At 34.1% G+C, this 21,299-nt stretch overlaps 1 protein-coding gene across 2 annotated transcripts in view; it reads right to left on the bottom strand.

Moving 5' to 3' along the window:
* Nucleotides 1-21,299, bottom strand: part of VPS13B (vacuolar protein sorting 13 homolog B) — an 820,834-nt gene that overhangs the window by 324,597 nt on the left and 474,938 nt on the right. For both annotated transcript variants that reach the window (XM_030304021.2, XM_032591891.1), the window contains 4 exons: nt 20,874-20,988; nt 18,583-18,649; nt 14,390-14,798; nt 5,005-5,116 (listed from right to left, as the gene is read on the bottom strand). In XM_030304021.2, coding sequence (XP_030159881.1) covers nt 5,005-5,116; nt 14,390-14,798; nt 18,583-18,649; nt 20,874-20,988 — 703 coding nt within the window. The remainder of the gene's footprint in view (nt 1-5,004; nt 5,117-14,389; nt 14,799-18,582; nt 18,650-20,873; nt 20,989-21,299) is intronic.

The raw sequence follows: 21,299 nt of genomic DNA on the forward strand, positions 1-21,299 counted from the left end.
TAGCCACATTCTTTTTTTAAAGTATCTTATCTTACCTGATCTTAGACAGTGCCAGCAGAGGAGAGGGGCAGAGGAGGGGGGTTAGGGGAGGGAAGGGAGAAGGAGTGCGAAGGAGGGAGAGGGAGGGAGAAGGAGGAGGCTGGGGGGAGGGAGGGGGAGAGAAGGAGAAGAGGGGGAGAGAGGGAGAGGGGGAGAGAGGGAGGGGGGAGGGGGGAGAGAGAGAGAGACAGAGAGAGAGAGAGGGGGGGGGAATGAATCCCAAGAAGGCTTCACCCTCAGCACAGAGCCTGACGTGGGGTTCAATCCCATGACCCCAGGATCGTGACCTGAGCCAAAACCAAGAGTCCATCATTTGACCTGCTAAGTGACCCAGGTGCCCCTGGACTAGCCACATTCCAAAAGCAGAAAAGCCATAGTAGTTAGTGACTACTGTATTGAAGAGTACACCTCCAACATGGCTTTATCTTTTAAAGAATGTGAAACTTTGTGATATTCAATTTCTTCTTACCAGCTCCCTCTCCCCAACCAACACTCAAAAAAAACAAAAACAAAAACAAAAAAAACAAAAAAACAAAACCACTATGGATGACTGTGTGTTTGGGGTTCCTCCAGATTCCAATGTGTCATTCTAGCTCATGACCAATAAATGTCCCTTGATTTATTCCTTTCCACAATAAAATATCCCTGCTTATAGCAGACAAGGCAAATAATTCCAAAGGTGAAAAGTGCATCCAGTCTCCATACACCTAGAACAGGTATTTCTCTTTCTGGAATTTAATTCCTCTGGACCAATTTGTGACATCAATCTTTGATTTAAAACAATCGGCTCTATTGAGATACAATTTACATCCAATAAAATTGATCCTTTTGAGGTGTATAATTTAGTTTTTTGTATATTCTCATTGCACTCACTGTACCTCACTCACTGTACAAGTACTCACTGGACAAATTATTGTACATCACCACTATCTAATTCTAGAACACTATTATCACCCCAAAAAGAAATTCTATACCCATTAGCAGTCATTCTTCTCTTCTGTCTTAGCTACCACTCTTCTACTGTCTCAATGGATGTGTCTGTTCTGGTCATTCCATTTAAATATAAATAGAATCATATAATATGTGGCTTTTTTGTCTGGTTTCTTTTACTTTGCGTGTTTCCAAGGTTGATCTATGTTAAAACATAGACTTTATTCCTCTCTATGGCAGAATACTATTCTATTACATGAGTATACCACATGTGTTTAGCCATTTGTCAACTGAAAAACCTTTGGGTATTTTCCACTTCTAGCTATTATGAGTAGTGCTGCTACAACCACTGTGGGTATGCGTTTGTGTGACACAGTTTTCAATCACCTTGGAGACATACCTAGGAGTAGAATTGCTGCATCATATGATGACTCTATGTTTAACCTTATGAGGTGTTTCTCGCAGTAGCAGCACCATTTTACATTCCCACCAGAAATGCATGAGGGTTCCAATTTCACCACATCAGTTGTCTTTTTTATTATAGCCATCCTACTGGGTATAGTTTTGACCTGCATGTCTCTAATGACTAATTGGGTTGAAAATCTTAACACGTGCTTATTGGCCATGTTTATATCTTCTTTGCATATTTATCTATGCAAATCCTTTGCCCATTTATTAATTGGATTGTTCTTCTATTATTGGCTGTAACAGTTCTTTATGTATTCTGGATACAGGTCTCTTATCAGATACATGATTTGTAAATATTTTCTCATATTCTATAGACTGTCACTTTCTTGACAGAGTTCTCTGTAGCACAAAAATTTACAATTTTGATAAAACTGAACTTACCTATTTTTTTTCTTTTGTCCCCTCCTCAGCTTTTGGTGTCATTTTAAAGAAGCCATTACCTAATCCAAGGGCACAAAGATTTATTCCTTTCCTTCCTCCTATAAATTCCAGAATTTTACTTCTTATATTTAAATCTTTTATATTTACATCATAATTTTTATGTATGGTATAAGGTAAATGTCCAAATTCATGTAAATATTCAGTAGTCCGAATACTATTTGTTGAAAAGACTGTGCTTTACTACTGAATTATCTTGGGTTATCAAAAACCAATGGATAGTAAATGTGATGGTTTGTTGGTGGAATCTCAATTCCATTCATTTATATGTATCTATCTTCATGCCAGTATTCCATTGTCTTGATTACTACTGTTTTATCCTAAGTTTTGAAATCAGGATGTGTCCGCCTTCCAACTTCTTCTTTTCCAGTATTGCTTGGGCCTATTGAATTTCCATATGAATTTTAGGACCAGTTCTGTCAATCTCTGCCAATAAATTAGCTGAAATTTTGATGTGTGGATTATGATGAATGCAAATTATTTGGGGGAGTACTGCCATCTAACATTAATTAAGTCTTCTGATCTATGCACATGGGATATTATTTCATGTATTTAGATCTTAAGATTCTTTGTACACAGGATATGATTCCATGTATTTTAGATCTTTAATTTCTTTCACCCATGTTTTGTAATTTTCAAAGGGTTAAGTTTTGCACATCTTTTGGTAAATTTATTCATAAGTATTTAATTCTTTCTGATGCGATTATAAATGTAATTATTTTCTTAATTTCACTTTTAGGTAGTGCATAGCTTAGTGTTACTATGAGCTTTTATAATTTGATTTTGTATCCTGCAACCTTGCTGAACTTACTTGCCCAAAAGTTTTCCAGTGGATTCCTTAAGATTTGGTATATACAAGATCATGTCATCTACAAAAAGACAGTTCTACTTCCTCCTTACAATCTGGGTGTCTTTTATTTCATTTTCTTGCCTAACTGCCCTAGATAGAACCTCTGGTATAAGGCTACATAGAAGTGGCAAGAGCAGATATCCTTGTCTTGTTCCTGATCTTAGGGAGAAAGCATATAGCTTTTCACCATCAAATATGTTAATTATGGATTTTTATAGATGCCACTGATCTGGTTGAGGAAGTTAGAAAAGTCAAGAGAGAAATAAAAAAACACTAAGAGCAGATTAAAAGAAAGAGGAAGTAAAAATATGCAGTGGGAGAGTGCAATGACTAAATGATATGATCAAGGAGAGGGACTAAATGATAAAAATACAAATCTAAAAACAGTTCTGAAAGGAATTCATAAAAAAAAATTCTGAAATGCTCTGCCTTTAGTTAAGTGTATGCTTTTGGCAAATCATGCAAAAATTCTGTGCACCTTAGTCTGTCAATTATAAAAAAACTGGGGCATTTATTCTATAAAGTACCTTTTTTGTACTTTGTATGTACTTAGTACATATTTTTATATATTTTGCATGTTTCAGGATATGAGGCACTGAAGATCTAAAAGAGATACTATGTTATTTACATTTAATTTACTTTTTGGCTTTATATTTCCATATTCTACAAAATAATTCAGGTAGCGAAACAGGGAAGGAAACGAGATAGGGAAAGAAGGTAGAAAGTAAAGAAAAAGAAATATAGAAAAGGAGAAGATAAAGAATAAAGATACAGAAAGGGAAGGAAAAAATAAGTATGAAGAAAATATGGAAAGTAAATACGGACGGCGACTGAGAAAAAATAGTTCAAGGACAATGAGAAGAAAGCAATGACAAACAGGCCTAAGGGAGCCATATCTTCACAAATGACTTCTAAGGAGCCAGAATGTGGAGAGGGCAGAGGAGGAAAGGAGTTCACTTTATTGATGGTGATAAGATCTTTTAATAGAAAACATATTTCTTTCACCATAAGTAAGACCCTCTTTGAGGGCCGCTTACTTCTGAAATGAAAAATAAAAGATAAATACACCTGAAAACCTTTTCAAATGTTAGAAGATTAAATTATTTTCGCCCAGAAAAAATTCTACTGTAATCCTTCCCCTAGATACTGAGAGAGTAAACAGTTATGAGTTGTGATCTTGTGTCTATCATCATCACTTAACCAGAGATAGCTATTGTTTTGGATCCTCAGTTTCCTTATCTATAAAATAAGGCAGCTGGATTAGAAAATTCCAAAGGCCTCCTTCAGTTCTCACATTCTGAGATTCTATGTAAGCTAGCAAAATAAGAACTTATTTAAGGGATGAATACTACAAGCTACCAACAAAAGTAATACAAGAAAGAGAACATGATATGTAATTCAAAAGAAAAAAATATCAAATAATGGAAAAATTTGAGACAATCAAATCCCTAGGTCTGCTTAAAGTAAAAATTGCTATCAACCTCTAGGTGGTAAGTGCATTACAAAGATCAGAATCTTTCCTAACGGTAACATTTATTGGAGAACAGTAGGAATTTATTTTTAAAAGAATGACACCACCTCGTCTGAGAAGCAGACCAGCAGGATGAATAAGACACTTGTTCATCTGTACTTCTGTGATTTTTCTCACTTGGTATTATTTGCAACTGCACTTTTATGTCTGGCAGCAGTGCCAGTATGAATGATGTATTATTTTTATCATGTTGATTACACATGTTCACCAGTTTAGTTGTCCATATATGCTTGGTGTGGTTTGCAAATACTCAGTGACAAAATCCAGAGCATGGCATTTTCACAGAAAGTGTTTACTGTGAAATTTCTCCTTAGAAGTTTGCTTTTCTTTACAGCTTTGATCCACATGACATCCACAGACCTACGTTTCAAATAATGGCTTATAGTTAAATTAAGAAAATGACTGCAGTAGGATGTGGTAGTTCTGGAGCGAACCTCAGTTTCTTATGTGATTAGAGATTTGGTCAAATTTAAAGTCTGCTAAAATTTTCCAAACTGCGCTTCTTCAGTTTTATGGGGCCTTGGTACTTACATTCTGTTATTCATCAACACTTCACAGAAATACTTGATTTGTCTGAATGAATTTAAAAACCCACAACTGAAGAAAATCAGAAAAACCTGGTTTTAAATATCAAAAGATCCCAAATGAAAAGTATTTCTACAGGCCACACTAAGCAAGTTTTATTGATCAGTGTACTTCTTTGCAGGATGAAATTGCTGCAAGATCGAAGATAAGAAAATAAACTTACTGGTAAATATCTTTCCTGAGGACAGTTCTGCCAAGGGGATTGTCAGCTTGGGGAGCCATAGCAACAGAGCCAATCTTCAAAACCATGGTGTCTTCTTTTGCTGCCTGATTAACTGTAATAAAAGAAATCGATTCATGAGGTATTCAGTGGGTCTGTGTGTACTTTATGCATATGGAGAAATCTAAATAACGGGTACAGACACATGAAGATAAAACCAATAAATGAGGGCAAGGAAAAAATTATGTGAAAAATAAAAATATTTGAGGCTTTTGAGAACTACTTCCTTTATATCCCATTAAGTAATTTTCCATTGTGCACAATTAAAATGATAATTAAAAAACCCAACAACTCCATCCCAACATTAAAACATACGATGTTAACTACGTATGAGTAGTGTTAAAGTAGTATGTTTCTCAAATTTCATAATCTTATGCTACTACATCTTTCTCCCAAGTGACTGTCAGCCCTGGGATTTGACACTGCCATTGCAGTGTACGCATATATTATTGTCAACAAAGATATTAAAGGTCACTACAAGGTCAGTGACAGATTCTCAAACCATTTAAATTTACATGACAAATAATAATTAAATACAATACACACACACATATGTACACACATGGTCACAGCACTTCAAGTTGTAACATGTCAGAAATTCCAAAAGAAATATAATGGCTGCAACGGTAAAGAAAAAAAAAAAACCAGGTAATTGTTTAATATACAAGGACATTTCAACGTGTTATTCTAGGCACTTTTTAATTTAAGTAATTTCTACTGTGAAATTGCTTGAGAAATAATTTCATACCTATGTAAAACTTCCACCTCCTAATGGAATCTAACACTAAGGTAAGTAATCTCAGAAAACAATAAAAAAATGAAAAACTATATATATATATATATATATATATATATATATATATATATTTAAATTCTGATCCTTTGTATTGAACAAAGCAACAGTATTTTGCCATGTTCTTATAAAGTTTAACAATTTTTCTGTAAATCACTGGCTAATTCAATGTCTTTTCTAAGGACCATTTGAAATGGATAAGGGTTCTTCATGGCCCCATTAATTTATACTAATATAAATTTATATTCTACTCCCTCTTGTCCAACAGATGATGCCATTGTAGTAGCTGTTCAAAAATTGTTTAAAATTGCTAACAATATACAACTTTGTGGCTTTTGAAGAAAACAGATACTCAAACTCATCGTTTCTCCCAAGAAACTATCATCTGCCACAAATGGAACAGAACAGGACTGGCTGCAAGACCTCGGGAATATCCTGAACAGAACACGCCTACAAAGGCATACAATCCATATTTCCCAAACTGTGGTGCCCAAAGAATGCAAAAGCTAAGAGATTATTTCCAGCTGCTTCAGCAGTACAGTCAGTATGGTCTGACTTAGATTAGACTAAAAAAGAAAGTCAGAATTAAGAAAATCAGAAAAAGTTAGAAGAAAGATACTCAGGAAAAGAAGGAACCAGAATAAGATGTACATAAAGGGAATGGCAAAACAGCTGGGAAGTGGGGGTCACAAGGACAGAAAAAGGGGGAAAAAGAGATGAGCTATCATAATAAATATTAGCATGTGGATGGTGCAATAAAGACAGTACTTTTAAATGTCCACAGCAAAAAAGATCAAATAGAAAACGGCTTCTCATGCAGCTGTACTCTTTTCAAATGACTAGAGGTCTGGTTTGATTATAGGTCCCTATACTATGAACATTGTTTACATTTCACAGATCTTGCATTTTATGCCAAGCTTATCAAATAGTTCCATGTGGGGAAAACCTCTGATTAAGCAGCAGGCATCAATTAAATCAATAAATAGTAAGTCTAGAGAATAGACCATACCACAAAAGTGCAATTAGTATACTTGCTAACTGTTCTTCCAGGCTACAGATACTACTCACCATATGAAAGTCTGAAATGTAATAGAAACACTGCAGTAAATGAGGTACATATGGAAAAAAAATGACGTACTTGGTGTTACATACAAAGCCAGATCCAAGAACAGAATTCTGTTTCTGTTAGAGCCAAAAGTGTTCTCACTAGATTATACTGACTATAAAGTTTTAATAATAAAGAAAAGCACTGAATGCAGATCATTCACAAACTAAATAAAAATAATCAATTTTATTATAGAAAGTATTTAGCTTATCAAAATGTACCTTTGAGATAGAAGAAAAAATAATAAAATATGTATTTATATAAGAAAGTGCTTTGATTCAGTTCTTTAGTTACTTTATAATTAGAAAAAAAGTAAGCTTCCCCTTTTTTGGTTTATTTCACCTGCATTTAATAGTTGGACCATATGAGGAAATGTTCCCTCTAGATGCATTTTCAACATGAAAATGAATGCCTTCCTTCTTTGCTTAAACTGTATTTTTAAAAATTTAGGCTCATGCGGAACTACTTACTCTAGAAGACTCATATTAGATCCAAAAAACAGTCTTCTATTCTGAAATAAATAGCTTAAACTGGAAGTCAAACACCTGTAGATTCAGGATCTTGATAATGATTGCACATAATGCAAACAATATTCGAGTTGAAAACCAGACTTTCAGTATCATTTGTTTAAAGAAAATATTAGAATGGTAAGTATATTTTTCTTATTATTAACTGATTTTACACATGAACTATTAAAAACTTTTACAGTTAATGTAATGTGAAATGTAAGTCTGAAAGATTTTATCTTTTCTTGGTGCAAGAAGAGTGTGTATTGAAAATGAAAACGTTACGAACAACTTTGAAATTATGAGCTTAAGTGACCAGAACCTGAAGTTTAAATAAAGAGCAGAATTTTCACGCAATTGTTGGATAACATAAGACTGTTATTTATAAATAACTTTTCATAAATCCAGCAAGAAATAAGTGTTTCAGAGACTTCTTCCTTTAGGATTCTCAATATAAACTCAACAGAATAAAACATCTCAAGTCCCAAGAGTATTTGAACTTGCCTCTGTGCAATGTTACACTTTTACAAAGCCCTAACTGTAGTGACAACCCTACACAAAGCTATCATGGGTGAATTAATCATTTGAATTAAGAGCAGCAATGATGAAAGACAAAGTGTCAAAAAAAATGTAGAATGTGCCAAAAGTTTTGAATATTTGGCATGCAATATAACTACAGAAAGGCTATCTATCTATCTATCTACCTACCTACCTACCTACCTACAAGATATATCTATCTATATAAATTATAGACAGGCACATTCTAGAAAGTCATTACTTCTCAGAGATAGTTTATAGATATAAGTACAGCTGACCCTTAAACAACAAAAATAAACATATTGGAAAAATTTTGGAGACTGGAGACAATTTAAAACAACTCTGATGAACTGTGTAACCCAGAAATACTGAAAAAGTTTAGAAAAAGTTAGGTACTATTGTAAGAATACTGCATAGAATACATATGACATATAAAAATATGTGTTAACTGACTGTGCTATTGGTAAGGCTTCCTATCAACAGTAGGCAATTAGTAGTTAAGTTCTGGAGGAGTCCAAAGTTATACGTGGATTTTCAACGGGGGCAAGGGGGCTTGGTGCCCCTAACCTCCGCATTGTTCAAGGGTCAACTATATAGGTATAAGATATATACATGTAGATATAAATACAGATATACACATAGACATAGACACACACAGAGGCAGAGGGAGAGAAGAAAAGAGAAGAGATATATGCAATACAACGTAGTCCAGACAAAAGACTTAATACACAAAGAGTTCTTACTAATTGATAAGGAAAAGATGAGCAACTACCTAGAAAAAGAATGCAATTTTAATTAATGAGACTGACAAAAACCCAAAACTCTGTTAGAATCAGAGTAAGGAAACAGTAAACTGGTACAGCTATTTAGACAGGCAATTTGACATCGCTTAACGTCTTAAAGGTACATGCCCTTTGATCTAGCAATCTTTTTTGCTAGAAATTTATTTATATACATACTCACCCAAGTCGTGAAAAATGCCACTAAAAAGGTGTTTACTGCAAAAAGTGTTTGTATAAAGGATTTAAATTAACCACAAGTTCACAGAGAAACAGACTATATTTTCCAAAATGGCTGTAACAAAATGCACTCTTTTTTCCATATGCTCTTATTCAAGGTTACCTGCTTAGGAAGTACTTAGGCATGTGGATTTTGAAATTCTACCTTAAAAATCCTACAATAACCACCACCAAAAAAAGAAAGAACTTTAAAAATAAGAAAGCAAAAGGCTAGAAATATTTTTGCAATTCCAATCAATTGAGGATTTTCCTAGTTAAAGCAGCTGAATAGTACATTTATTTTTTTAAATTTTTTTAATGTTTCTTATTTTTGAGAGAGAGACAGACAGAGCATGAGCAAGGGAAAGGACACAGAGAGAGAGTGAGACACAGAATGCAAAGCAGGCTCCAGGCTCCGAGCTGACAGTACAGAGCAGAATGCAGGCTCAAACCCACAAACCATGAGATCATGACCTGAGTCAAAGTCAGACGCTTAACAGATTGGGCCACTTAGGTGCCCCACTGAATGGTAAATTTAATACAACACCAACAAAATTGTGTGATATGTAGTATTAATGATTATAATACAGTAAACCAAAAAACAAACAAAACAAACACACAAAAGAAATAAAGCTGTTTTCTCTCCCTTTTCCCAAATAGCCAGATTTTTATTCCTTCTGACATGTACACAAATCAGTGAAGCACAGAACCTGTTTCAATAAACCATCTCTGCGAATGATAGGAAAATAAAGCTAGAGTGAACTACTGAACTTCTAACCTCTGTCTCGTTGAAGAGGTGCTCAGTGTACAGGTGCTCCCATCCTTACTAAGAGTGAGCCCTCTTATATTCTGAACTATGCCTGCACATGAGTGTTGTTCAGAAAATACCACAAATCCTGCCTTAGTCAAAAAGGTGTCCAAGCAGACTGGAGGTTCCTCAAAAACAAAGAATTCTCAACACAGAATTACCATATGATCCAGCAATTCCATTCCTAGGTACATATCCCAAAGAAGTGAAAATGGGCTCAACAGACACTTGTATGCCAGTGTTCACAGCACCACTACTCACAACAGCCAACACAAAGGTGGCAACAACACAAGTGTCTAATAGATGAAAGTTAACAAAATGTGGCACGTCCATACAATGAAGTATTATCCAGCCACAAAGATGAAGCTGTGATACCTGCTACAATTCGGATGGACCTTAAAAACATCATGCTAAGTGAAATAAGCCAAATATTTATGATTCTGCTTACATGTCTGTCTGCTTACAGAATAAGCAAATTCATAGAGACAGAAAGTAATGAGTACAGAGTTTGTGATGATGAAAACATTTGGAAACAGATAGTGGTCATGGTTGTAAAACCTGGGCAATGTAATTTATGCTGTTAATGTACACTTGAAAATAATTACAAATGGAAAAAATCTTGTTATGTGTATTTTACCACAATAAAAAAATTGAAAAAAAAAAGACTTCTGACTCAATGACTGAGATAATTTATACTTTATAGATAAAGTCTATCTTAAGAAGAAACATTTAACACCATAAGTAAGGTTCACCTAAGGGCCATGACACTGATGTGGGTGGTGAAAAGAAGTTGTCATGTAAGTTTCTCTCACATGTATGTATGTATGTTTACAAAATTTTATTCAAAGGAGTTCTAGAATGAATGTCTAACTGAAAGAATAAGTCACTATGAAAATGTCCCTCCTATTAACAAGTACCAAAGACATCCCAAATCATTCAGTACATCAAACAGGTAAAATATTTTATGATGAATAAGCAAATGTTGGATGCAGATCAAATGTGCACATAGAGGAAAGCTATGTCTGATTCTGGAAGATTTATCAGTATAAAATACTATTGAACACCTATTTAAAAAGTCTAAGCTAGGCTGGCTCATCCTGAAAAAGCAACATATTGCTACTACTCTACATTCTAGGCCCAATTTCAAAACTTAAATGGGAGATGAAGCATATACATTCGGTTTCTTTTCTTTTTATTTGTATTTGTGATCAATATTGATGTTTTAGGATGTGAAATTTAAGGTGTGAGACCTTAAAATAGCATTAGGGATATTAGAGGAAGAAGGATTCAATCTAGGATTAGTTAGCAGGCAATTACTATTTAGACGCCAATTACATCACATAATTTGAGGACAATTTGTAATTCCTGAACACTTCTGTAGCAGTAAAAACTCATCACAGATAGGTTGCTTTGCTTCCTGATTTGTCTGCACGACCTTTCACAATTTTTTCATACAGTACTCCTGTATTTCTCTCCACCTCATACTACCCTCTCATCTCTAATAACACTTTTTTTCCCTTAGATTTCCATGAAGTTTTGGGCCTTACCACTTGTTTACACTCAAATGAAAATAATTAGAAAATTATGGAATAAAAACACAAAATACACACTACAAAGAATTTTCAGTAAATCTGGGGTACCTGGGTGGCTGAGTCATTTAAGCCTCCGACGTCGGCTCAGGTCATGTTCTCATGGTTTTTGGTTCCAGCCCCCATTGCTCTGAGCTGACAGGAAGGATCTTACTTCCTGCTGAAAGATCCCGCAGAAGGATCCTCTGTCTCCCTCTCTCTTTGCCCCTCCCCTGACTGTTTTCTCTGTCTCCCTCTCAAAAATAAACACTAAAAAAAAAAAGAAAAAGAATTTTCAGGAAATCACAAAAGCTTACTAACATAAATTATTTTAAATGAAATTACAGAAACTCATTCTGGTTAGGAAAATAAATGTTTTTATAATACCCAGAGAGGTATCTGTGGAAAAGAAAACCCTGAATTGCTAAAAAAAATTTACAATTTGTTAATAATATAGATATCATAAAACTTTATTCTTATTTTCATCTGGATACAAATTTTCTGCAATTTTATTTTAATGGAAAAACTTATAGATACTATAATATAATGATATTTTAAAATATTTATTTATTTTGAGAGAAAAAGAACAAGTGAGGGAGGGGCAGAGAGAGAGGAAGAGAAAGAATCCCAAGTAAGCTCTATGCTGTCAGATCAGAGCCCTACATGGGGCTGAATCTCATGAACCAGTGAGATCATGACCAGCCAAAATCAAGAATCAGATGCTTAACCAACTGAGCCAGCCAGGTGCCCCAATATAATGATAGTTTTAAAATACAATGGACTACTTCAAACTCTTACCAAAATAATCCTAAGTTTTCTCAAATAAAGAAAGCCAAACTACTTCTGTTTCCATAGTGTTTTCCCCCTATTCGCAGTTGAAAAATCAAAAAGATGGTCTGAAATCTCCATGACCTTTTATGTCTATCCCTCTTTCTGTATGGTTATGAAAAAGTGTTATTTTGACACAAAATGGGTCTCAGAGAGCTATACTGTTTAAAAATATAGGTTTCTTTTTTTGCCTAAGTAATTTTAATATAAATCGTATTAGTTAAACATTCATTAGATACTCACATAATAAAGGATAATAACAAGGAAAAAGCACAAATGTCAGTGTGTCTACAATGAGTATGCAGCCTCTATCCTGGTTAGTAGTTGCCTCTCAGATCACTTGTAATTGCTCAATGAAGACTAACTTTATTCTTTACCATTCATGTGTTTCTACAAAGTCTCTGAACAGATGAAAACAACTTGTATAATACTGTCAGAATACAGCATATACAGACAATACTAATTTTTTTTATCTCAAAATAATCAATTTTATGACAGTTCTACTAAAAATCAGAAAGAAAATAGGAACTGGTTAATACTAAAAATCCATGAAGTACAGGGGCAACTCGGTGGCTCAGTCAGTTCATTTTGGTTCAGGTCATGATCTCACAGTTTGTGGGTTCGAGCCCCACGTCGGGCTCTGTGATGACAGTGCAGAGCCTGCTTGGGATTTTCTCTCTCTCCCTCTCTCTCTTTCCCTTCCCTGCTCTCCCTCTCTCTTAAAAATAAACAAATAAACATTTAAAAATATCCACTAAGTATAATACACTGAATTTATCTCTATACATGTTGGTAATTAAGAACTATAAAGCTCTACAAATTTATTTTTTACTTAGGGAACTTTTTAAAAAAGGACCATTACCTTGAATAAAACTTTATTTATAATGTTAGGCAGAATAACTTTCCCCAATTAAGATTTGCCTTTGGGAGACAGAACAAGAGACAGACTAGGCTCCAAGAAGAAACAGAATGAACTAGATGCTTTTCTTTTTTTTTATTTGCTATCACTGACCATTCAAGCTCTTCCCCCTCCACATAATAACTAAAAGGGAAAAAAAAGCTTTACTGTTTTCATGTGGCAGAGGCTAGTACTTATCCCTCAACTACCATTCTCTCTTTTTCTAATTCACATGGCCTTAATTTATGAGCTGGGCACCCTACCGCCTAGGGAAATACTGTTTCTCAGCCTCTCTCACAGTGGGGTGTAGCCATATGACTATGCTTTGGCCAAAGAGGTATATAAGCAGTAGTGAAATGGGGGACTTCCAGATATTCTACTTTAAAAGAATGGGCACATCTGCTGATTCAGTTGCCATTTACTGAAAGCTAACTATGCAGCTAGCATTATTCATGTAGTCTCCACGTAGTCATCATTGAAAAGTGAGCTGTCAGTAAGGTCTACTATCAAGTCAAGCACTACTATTACCATTTATACGTAGGAACTTAGACTTAACTTGCTTTAAATTTCACAGTTCTTAACTAGTAAATCTGGGATTTGAACTCAGGTCTCTATAACTTCCAAGTTCATACTATGTGAACCACTGTACTAGAACTTCACTCAATATCCTTAAAGTTCTTCACTGTTTTCTAGCATGGGGGAAGCAAAAATTTAAAAGTTACTCTCACAGTTGGAGGAAGTGGGATTCTAAATTCATTTCATTACATTTTATTTATTTATGTTTTTAGTAGGTTCCATGCCCAACATGGGTTTGAACTTACAACCCTGAGATCAAGAGTCAGATGCTCTACCAACTGAGCCAGGCAGGTGCCCCAAATTCATTTCATTTTAAAACCTAAGTTAATTTGCACTGAGAAGCCTGGAAGAAGCCACAGGAACCTTGGGTGTTGGCTATTTTTTTTTTAATAATTTCTACTTACCTTAGGTATATAGAACCTAACATTTGAGTTTAATAAAACAAATGACAGTAAGATAAGCTTCACTAGCAAAAGTCCTGATGAAAAAAAAATCTACTTTTTACTCTAGTAACTGAGTCAGAAACAAACCCAGTATCCTGACATAATCTAAAGGTTTAGTTGTAGAATGACTGTAACATAGTTACTCTTTCTAAAACACACCAGAGTACAAACTACAACCACCAGCCATATTAAAAAAGAATAGAAAAAACTAAACTCCCTAAATGGAAGTTATGTAAAATCAGACCACAAAAACCTCTGAAGGCCATACCTTCAATACTTGGCTGCATTTCTTCTGTTTTTGGAACAAAAATTCTGATTATGCTTGTGTTGATATAAATCAAAGGTAAGCTGCGTGAAGTCAACGTATGGCTCCTCATGGGCTGACCAGGAGATTTTCTTTTCTCTTTTTGGGTCCTTGGTAATTTTGCTTGAAATATACTTGCAATGGCATTAAGCAAAGGAAAGCAAAGGACAATGTCAAAAGCTTGTGCTGAAAGAAGAATTTCATGAAGAAAATGAGGGGAACCATCCGTTAAACCTTCAGATAACTTATGAAAACTTCTTCGCTCATTTCTTGATATTAACTTGTGGCGGACATTTTTTGTTACAGCTTTTGTGTATGTCAAAGAGAGAAATCCATGCTGCTGATGAGAGCCATCTAGGAGTTTTGCTGTTGTCTGTTCCAGAAAGAGGAAATCATAATACAAACTTCATTACAAAAAAGAAAAAAAAAACTATGTGAAAGCAGAAAATAATCTCAGTTGATATTATAATCTTTTACTATGCCTACACCCTCTGATGAGCACATTACTGATCAATTCCACACATGGGGAAAAACCATATAAGACTTGGAATGCTGAACTGAAAATTAGAAATCCTGAGTTCTAGTTCTAGATCTTGAGAGAGGCAATTAAACTTTGTTATATCTGTGTCTATGGTTTCTACATTCTCTGTGATATTCAGAATTTGCAACAAGACATCTCTGGATTTTATCTTTTCATTCTTGACAATTTTTCATTAAAAGTACCAATATGGATCACAGAGACGTTGTTTATGCAGATGAAACTGAAATAACCATGTAATGTACTTCCATTTGTAATCAACAAACAATCTGAATAGAAAAGATGATTGACTTCCCTCGACTTAATTAACATTTATGAGAACAGAGTTTTTCTTTTAATAATTTGGCTAATGTATATGAAGACTAAGCCCATAAAAAGAGCTTCATTGATACCATGCTTTGATAACTAAACCAATCATTTAATGCATGTTTATTGGAGATAGTAACATAACACAAAAATAAAACATCTGTCTTTTAGAACTTGCTTATTTTCAGTGGCTATCATTCTGTTTACAAAACCTAACTATCCACTCTCTCACAATTCAAACTCCTATTCCTTGAGTTTAATGCTACATAAATACACATACATTTGACTGACAGTAAAAATTATATCATTATATCATCAATACTTCTGACAAAACATGTCCAATTATATTCAAATTACACACTATAAACAAATTGTAGTAAAACAGCATACTTTGAAGAGTGAAATAAAATGCATACTTTCTATTTCTCAACATTAAAGGACAGCTCTTAAAGTTTTCCTGAACCAATTAATGTACATAAAATCCTATTTTACACATCACTCAACATGAAGTTAAAGTTAAGGTGTTATACACATTTCCAACCTCTCTTCCCAGGGCCTGATAAAGTTTTTAGGCTATTACAGTCCAATGCGTGATGTCGAGAGAGGAAGTGCACTGAGAAAGAACAACAAACAGGAAAAAAGTGAGAGTGGCAAAGCAGCAAAGTGCCCGGGCCTATGTTATCCCAGCACTAGTGAAGCTCTTTTGCTTCCATTTTCTTCCTCTCACATTGCTACCTATCACCTAGTGACACAGCAAGGGGAAAATAGTAGGCATTTCAGCTGCCACTGTTAATTTTGTTTTTAATGTGGACTTTACAATGAACAAAGGTGAGGTAAAAGTTATCTTTGTCTATGTTCTTTTTTAACCTAATTTTCTGACCATTAAAAATACCCTGGGAAGTAGGCATTAAATGGATGTGCAAAATAATCATTTTTCATGTTAACTGTCCTGCTGCCTTCAGAGGTGTTTTTTTGTTTTGTTTTTACTGTTCCCAACTTTCTAGCTGCCTCTCTGATTTCCCTTTCCTTTTGCTTTCTACACGCAAAAGGAAATACAGTAAAGCAAGAAAATGTGCTACCAGTCTTATGTCCATCTTGCTAGGTAACAGGAAACACCGGATGGAGAACGATGGCTGTGATATAGCCCAACACCAACAACACTGTCTGTATTTAGATGTTTAAACTGGACTTGGGGGGCAGGGTTACAATCAACCACTAATCTAAATAACCTAACTCAAATCCTCCTTAATGGCTATGCTTGAATCCTGGAAATAGTATAAAAGGTGCTTCAGTGTATGAATGTTTTGATTTGGAAAATATATTTTAAACATATTGAACGTAGGTACTCTTGAATGTAAACTCCCCATGAGAGAAAGTTTGTTTGTTGAACTGTTGCATCCTCAACTCCCTTAATGTACAAGGAACAAAATGAAAAAACAAGTGAATACTAGCTGGAGTGAGATAATGTAAATATTACTTTTCATATGGTAATAATCAGCATCTTACACTCTTTAAAATGAAAAGTTAGAAAACACTGATAATTAAAGAAGTATTATAAAAATGCAGAAAAATTTTAAAGGGCATTAATAAGTTTGGGTTTTTTCATGAATATACATTAAAATTATTCAGTATGTAAAAAAATTAAGAATGTTTCTCAGAGACACCAATACCATTCAAATAAAAATAAAACTGAACAGAATTTCCACTGATATAAAATCCAAATGTAGAGATGTTTTTTCCAGACTAAAATTCCAGAAAAAATATCAGAATCCAATTAGAAACTAGCATTTGCTATTCAAATACAATATTAAACAACTGTTTAAAATATTTGACTAATTTTATCACCTTTTTAAAGATCTAGGTCTTAAATTCCTTTTGAGCTACAAAAAAGGGGAAATAGTTCACATATGCTAAGAAAACATCTAATGTTTGCAATGATTTAAAAAATTCTTAAGAGAATTGCTATTATCATTGTGGTAATCTGTTCTTAATATTTTTAAATTATATGCATTTGTATTGACTTTAAGAATGGTGTTTAAAATAATTAGCTTAATGACATATCCAGATATATTGTCCCACTTAGAAAAGAATAAGGTTCTAAACTTCTAAAAGCCACTGGTGGACAGTCTAGTGTTCATCCTATATCCAGCAATGACAGGCATATAGCCCTGTCCAGATTCAAGATCACCAAATACGGTAATGTGGATTAGCTGTGAGAAGGAAATGGCATAATAGAAAGGGGAAAAAAGCAATCTAAGTAAAAGCCATAAAAGAAAAGACAAAGCAGTCTGGTCAACTCTTGATTATTCAATACATGCACAATTTAAAAAACATTACACTTAATGTCCTACACTTCTATTTTCTTATGCTGACGGTAAAGTTAGTTTGTAATCACAAAACCAGAGTGAAAAAGAGTATATGCAAGTAACTCAGAAACAAATTAGATGGTACTAGAAAATCAGTCTATGAGTTAAAAGTAAAGTAGAGTTCATTTACAAAGTGGATGACACAGAGGAAGATAAAAATCAAGAGTTGACTCTATGGATAGTTCAATTCCTTCTCTGGATTCCTGTTAGTGGGAGTTCTGTAGCATAATTTTAAAATGATTTCTTACAGAAGGAAAGAAGCCAGAGCAATTACTGAAAGGGTCCTGCTTGCTGATGGGTCGAACCAACAAGGTGCGTCTGTTCAGCTTGTCAGTACAGGAAAGGAAGACACCTCCACATTGCCCCAAAGACCAACACTCTTCCCCAAGGCTTGAGGTGATGGACAGGAGCAAAGAAGGTGAAAAGACAAAAAGCAATAAAAGCCATAAGCAAAAAAATCTGGATAGTTTTAATTTTGCTCAAGTTTGCATGGGCTCAGGTTTGAGCCCCTGCTAGGTATGGCCTCTGTCTGGACCATCTTCTGCAAAAGCATTGTTAATGGAAGTAAATGAAAAATAATTGCTTTTAGTGTCAAATTACTACTATTAGTTTATGATAAAGGAAAATCCAACATGAACTCACTTATGAATAGGAAAAACTTCTAAAACATCAACATAATAGTACATTAATGATAAAACATTTTAATAAAAGCAATCCTACCTTTGCTTTTTGAAAAATTTACTTAATAGCTATAATAGGAAAATGGTTACAAAACACAAGCATTTAAAGGAGTAGTTTTATTTTGTAATGTAATTTTGGAAGAATATGTCAAAAAGAATTTATCTGAGCTCTAATTCTTGCAACCATTAGTCCTATTGCATGAATGAACAAAGATAAACAGTTTATAATATATTTTCAAAAAATCATAATTACTAAATGAGTCTCACCACAGGTTTTTCTTTGCACTGTAGAAATACTCCTTCAAAATGTCCTGACTGCCAACCTTCCCCTGGCCTGGAAAACATAAGTTCACCTTATCTGTTCTTTTCAATTTTTCTGAGTTAAAAACTGAGCATATATAACTATTTCAAATAGTTACCATGTAAACAACACTACACTGAACTGAAACATGGAACTGACAATGCAATCAAGAACAATTTATTTTAGCACCACACCCTGGGTAGTTTTGCATAATAGAAGCATTTGTCTTATTGGTAAAACTGTATACTTATTGATTGGTTATTTATTTCTACCTTATCTCTGAGACCACAAGGCCCCTAACAGCATGATTTATGTTTATTTTTCTTACAATACTACATCCTCAGTGCTTAGCATAGTGCACATAATACACAACAAATATTTTGAATAAATCAATGGGTAAATATTTAAAACTTACATAATTTAACAGTAAAGTCATTGATGATCTAGAACACAGATTATAATGTTCACATCATCAGAAAATTATTACAGCTATAACATAATAATCGTGTATCACTTGAAATAATCATGTATCACATGTATCTATATCTATCATATAGAGATATACTATTCAGGAGGATCTAAAGAGCTAAACATTACATTATCAAAGATCAATTAATGATTCATGGTTAGTGTAAAAGAAAATATATGCTTCATAACATTCTACTATTACAACAGGTTTTAATATATACCCAGCAAAATATTTTGAACTTCTTAATTATGACACAATTTTTTGGCTAGATAGATTTGATAGTCATTGACATAAGCAATAGGATATGTGTGACACGCAATATGATAAGTAATAAAAATTCAAATGTTTTTAATGCAGAATTAGAAACCCGTTAAAGAAAAAAGATTCTGTTTTTAGGGTATATGATGCACCAGTAAAAGTACAGAAACAGATGTGCTTTTGCAGGCACTCAATAAATAACTGCTGAATGAAAATTATGAATCCAAAAAACAGACTTTAAGGCTGTTTCTATACTAAATTAATATGAAACTAAAAATATGATGCTGTTTAAAAAAAATAATTTAAAAAAATGTGTTTTATTATAATTCAATTAAAAATACAAATTCTGGGGGCACCTGGGTGGCACAGTCGGTTAAGCGTCCGACTTCAGCCAGGTCACGATCTCGCGGTCCGTGAGTTCGAGCCCCGCGTCCGGCTCTGGGCTGATGGCTCAGAGCCTGGAGCCTGTTTCCCATTCTGTGTCTCCCTCTCTCTCTGCCCCTCCCCCGTTCATGCTCTGTCTCTCTCTGTCCCAAAAATAAATTAAAAAAAAAAAAAAACGTTGAAAAAAAAAATACAAATTCCAGAATAGTATTCCAGAATAGCAAAAAAACCCCCCAAAACTCCAAAAAGTGCTAGTTATTTTGTATTTGGGAAAAATTAATGACAACATTGCTATGTATCTTTGTGAGGATATGTAAAACTTTACTTTTTGGGGGCGCCTGGGTGTTGCAGTCGGTTAAGCATCCAACTTCAGCTCAGGTCATGATCTCGCGATTCACGAGTTCAAGCCCCGTGTGGCACTCTGTGCTGACAGCTCAGAGCCTGCAGCCTGCTTCAGATTCTGTGCCTCCCTCTCTCTTTCTGCCCCTCCACCACTCACACTCTGTCTCTTTTTCTCTCAACAATAAACATTAAAAAAACCCAAAATACAGTTGTTTAAAACTTTATTTTTTTACTATTATTTATTATAAATAAATTATATTTGCCCACAATAATACTTTTGATAGAAAGTTATTAGGGCAAGAAAAATCTGGTTCTAGGAATATCTACCACATGTATATTAGTCAAATGAGAGGTTAAGAAAAGTCTCCAAAGCACAAAGGGCCACGAGATGTCGCTCCATTTTAATCTGTGATTTAACTCATATGGAGAGTGGACAGCAAGTATACAGCAAAAACAAAACCATCCACTATGTCTCCAGTATCTTTGCAAATATACAAAATAACAAACTGTTTGAGTTTGTTATTTTCTATCAAACAGACTATCAAACTGGTAGTAAAAGCAGCTCATTTCATTTAATATGGCAATATGGGTATTTATGAATAGATTTGCCATCGCATGAAACAAAACTTTGTTATATTCCATATATGAATGAATACCAAGTAAAATTAATCAATTTATCTGTTAAGAACTCTCTTTGGGAATAAGTACAGCACTTCAAAAAATAACAAAATTAAAATATAAAAATTCTTATATAAGACTGTGTTCAAAGAAAGCATAGCTTTTCCCATATTTATTATTATTTACCTGCTTCTATAGTGATCAATATTGAAACTTTCTATTTTACATTTCACTTTGGTATATACATCCTGAACATCTATGGAAGCACTGAGATCTTCTAGTTCACTGACCATACAAAGCTCTGCAATAAGAAGCAAACATAATCAGCATTGGCCTCACAATCAATATTAAAACCTTGTGTTTTACATTTAATGTTCATATATACATCCTTAACTCCTAGAGAGGAAATGAGACTTTCTGTTCATTAACCATACAGGATTCTACAATAATAAGGAAAAGTAACATCAATACAGGCCTCACGATTAAGATAAAGCACCTATTTCAAGACAGAAGAAATCCATTGATGCTTGAGGTACTGTATCTAACAATCTTTGCATACTTTTAGTGAAAATGATATAACACATCAATGAAACCAATGAAAAAATTACTTCA

This window comes from Lynx canadensis, chromosome F2, assembly GCF_007474595.2.
Source record: "Lynx canadensis isolate LIC74 chromosome F2, mLynCan4.pri.v2, whole genome shotgun sequence".
NCBI classification, from domain to species: Eukaryota; Metazoa; Chordata; class Mammalia; order Carnivora; family Felidae; genus Lynx; species Lynx canadensis.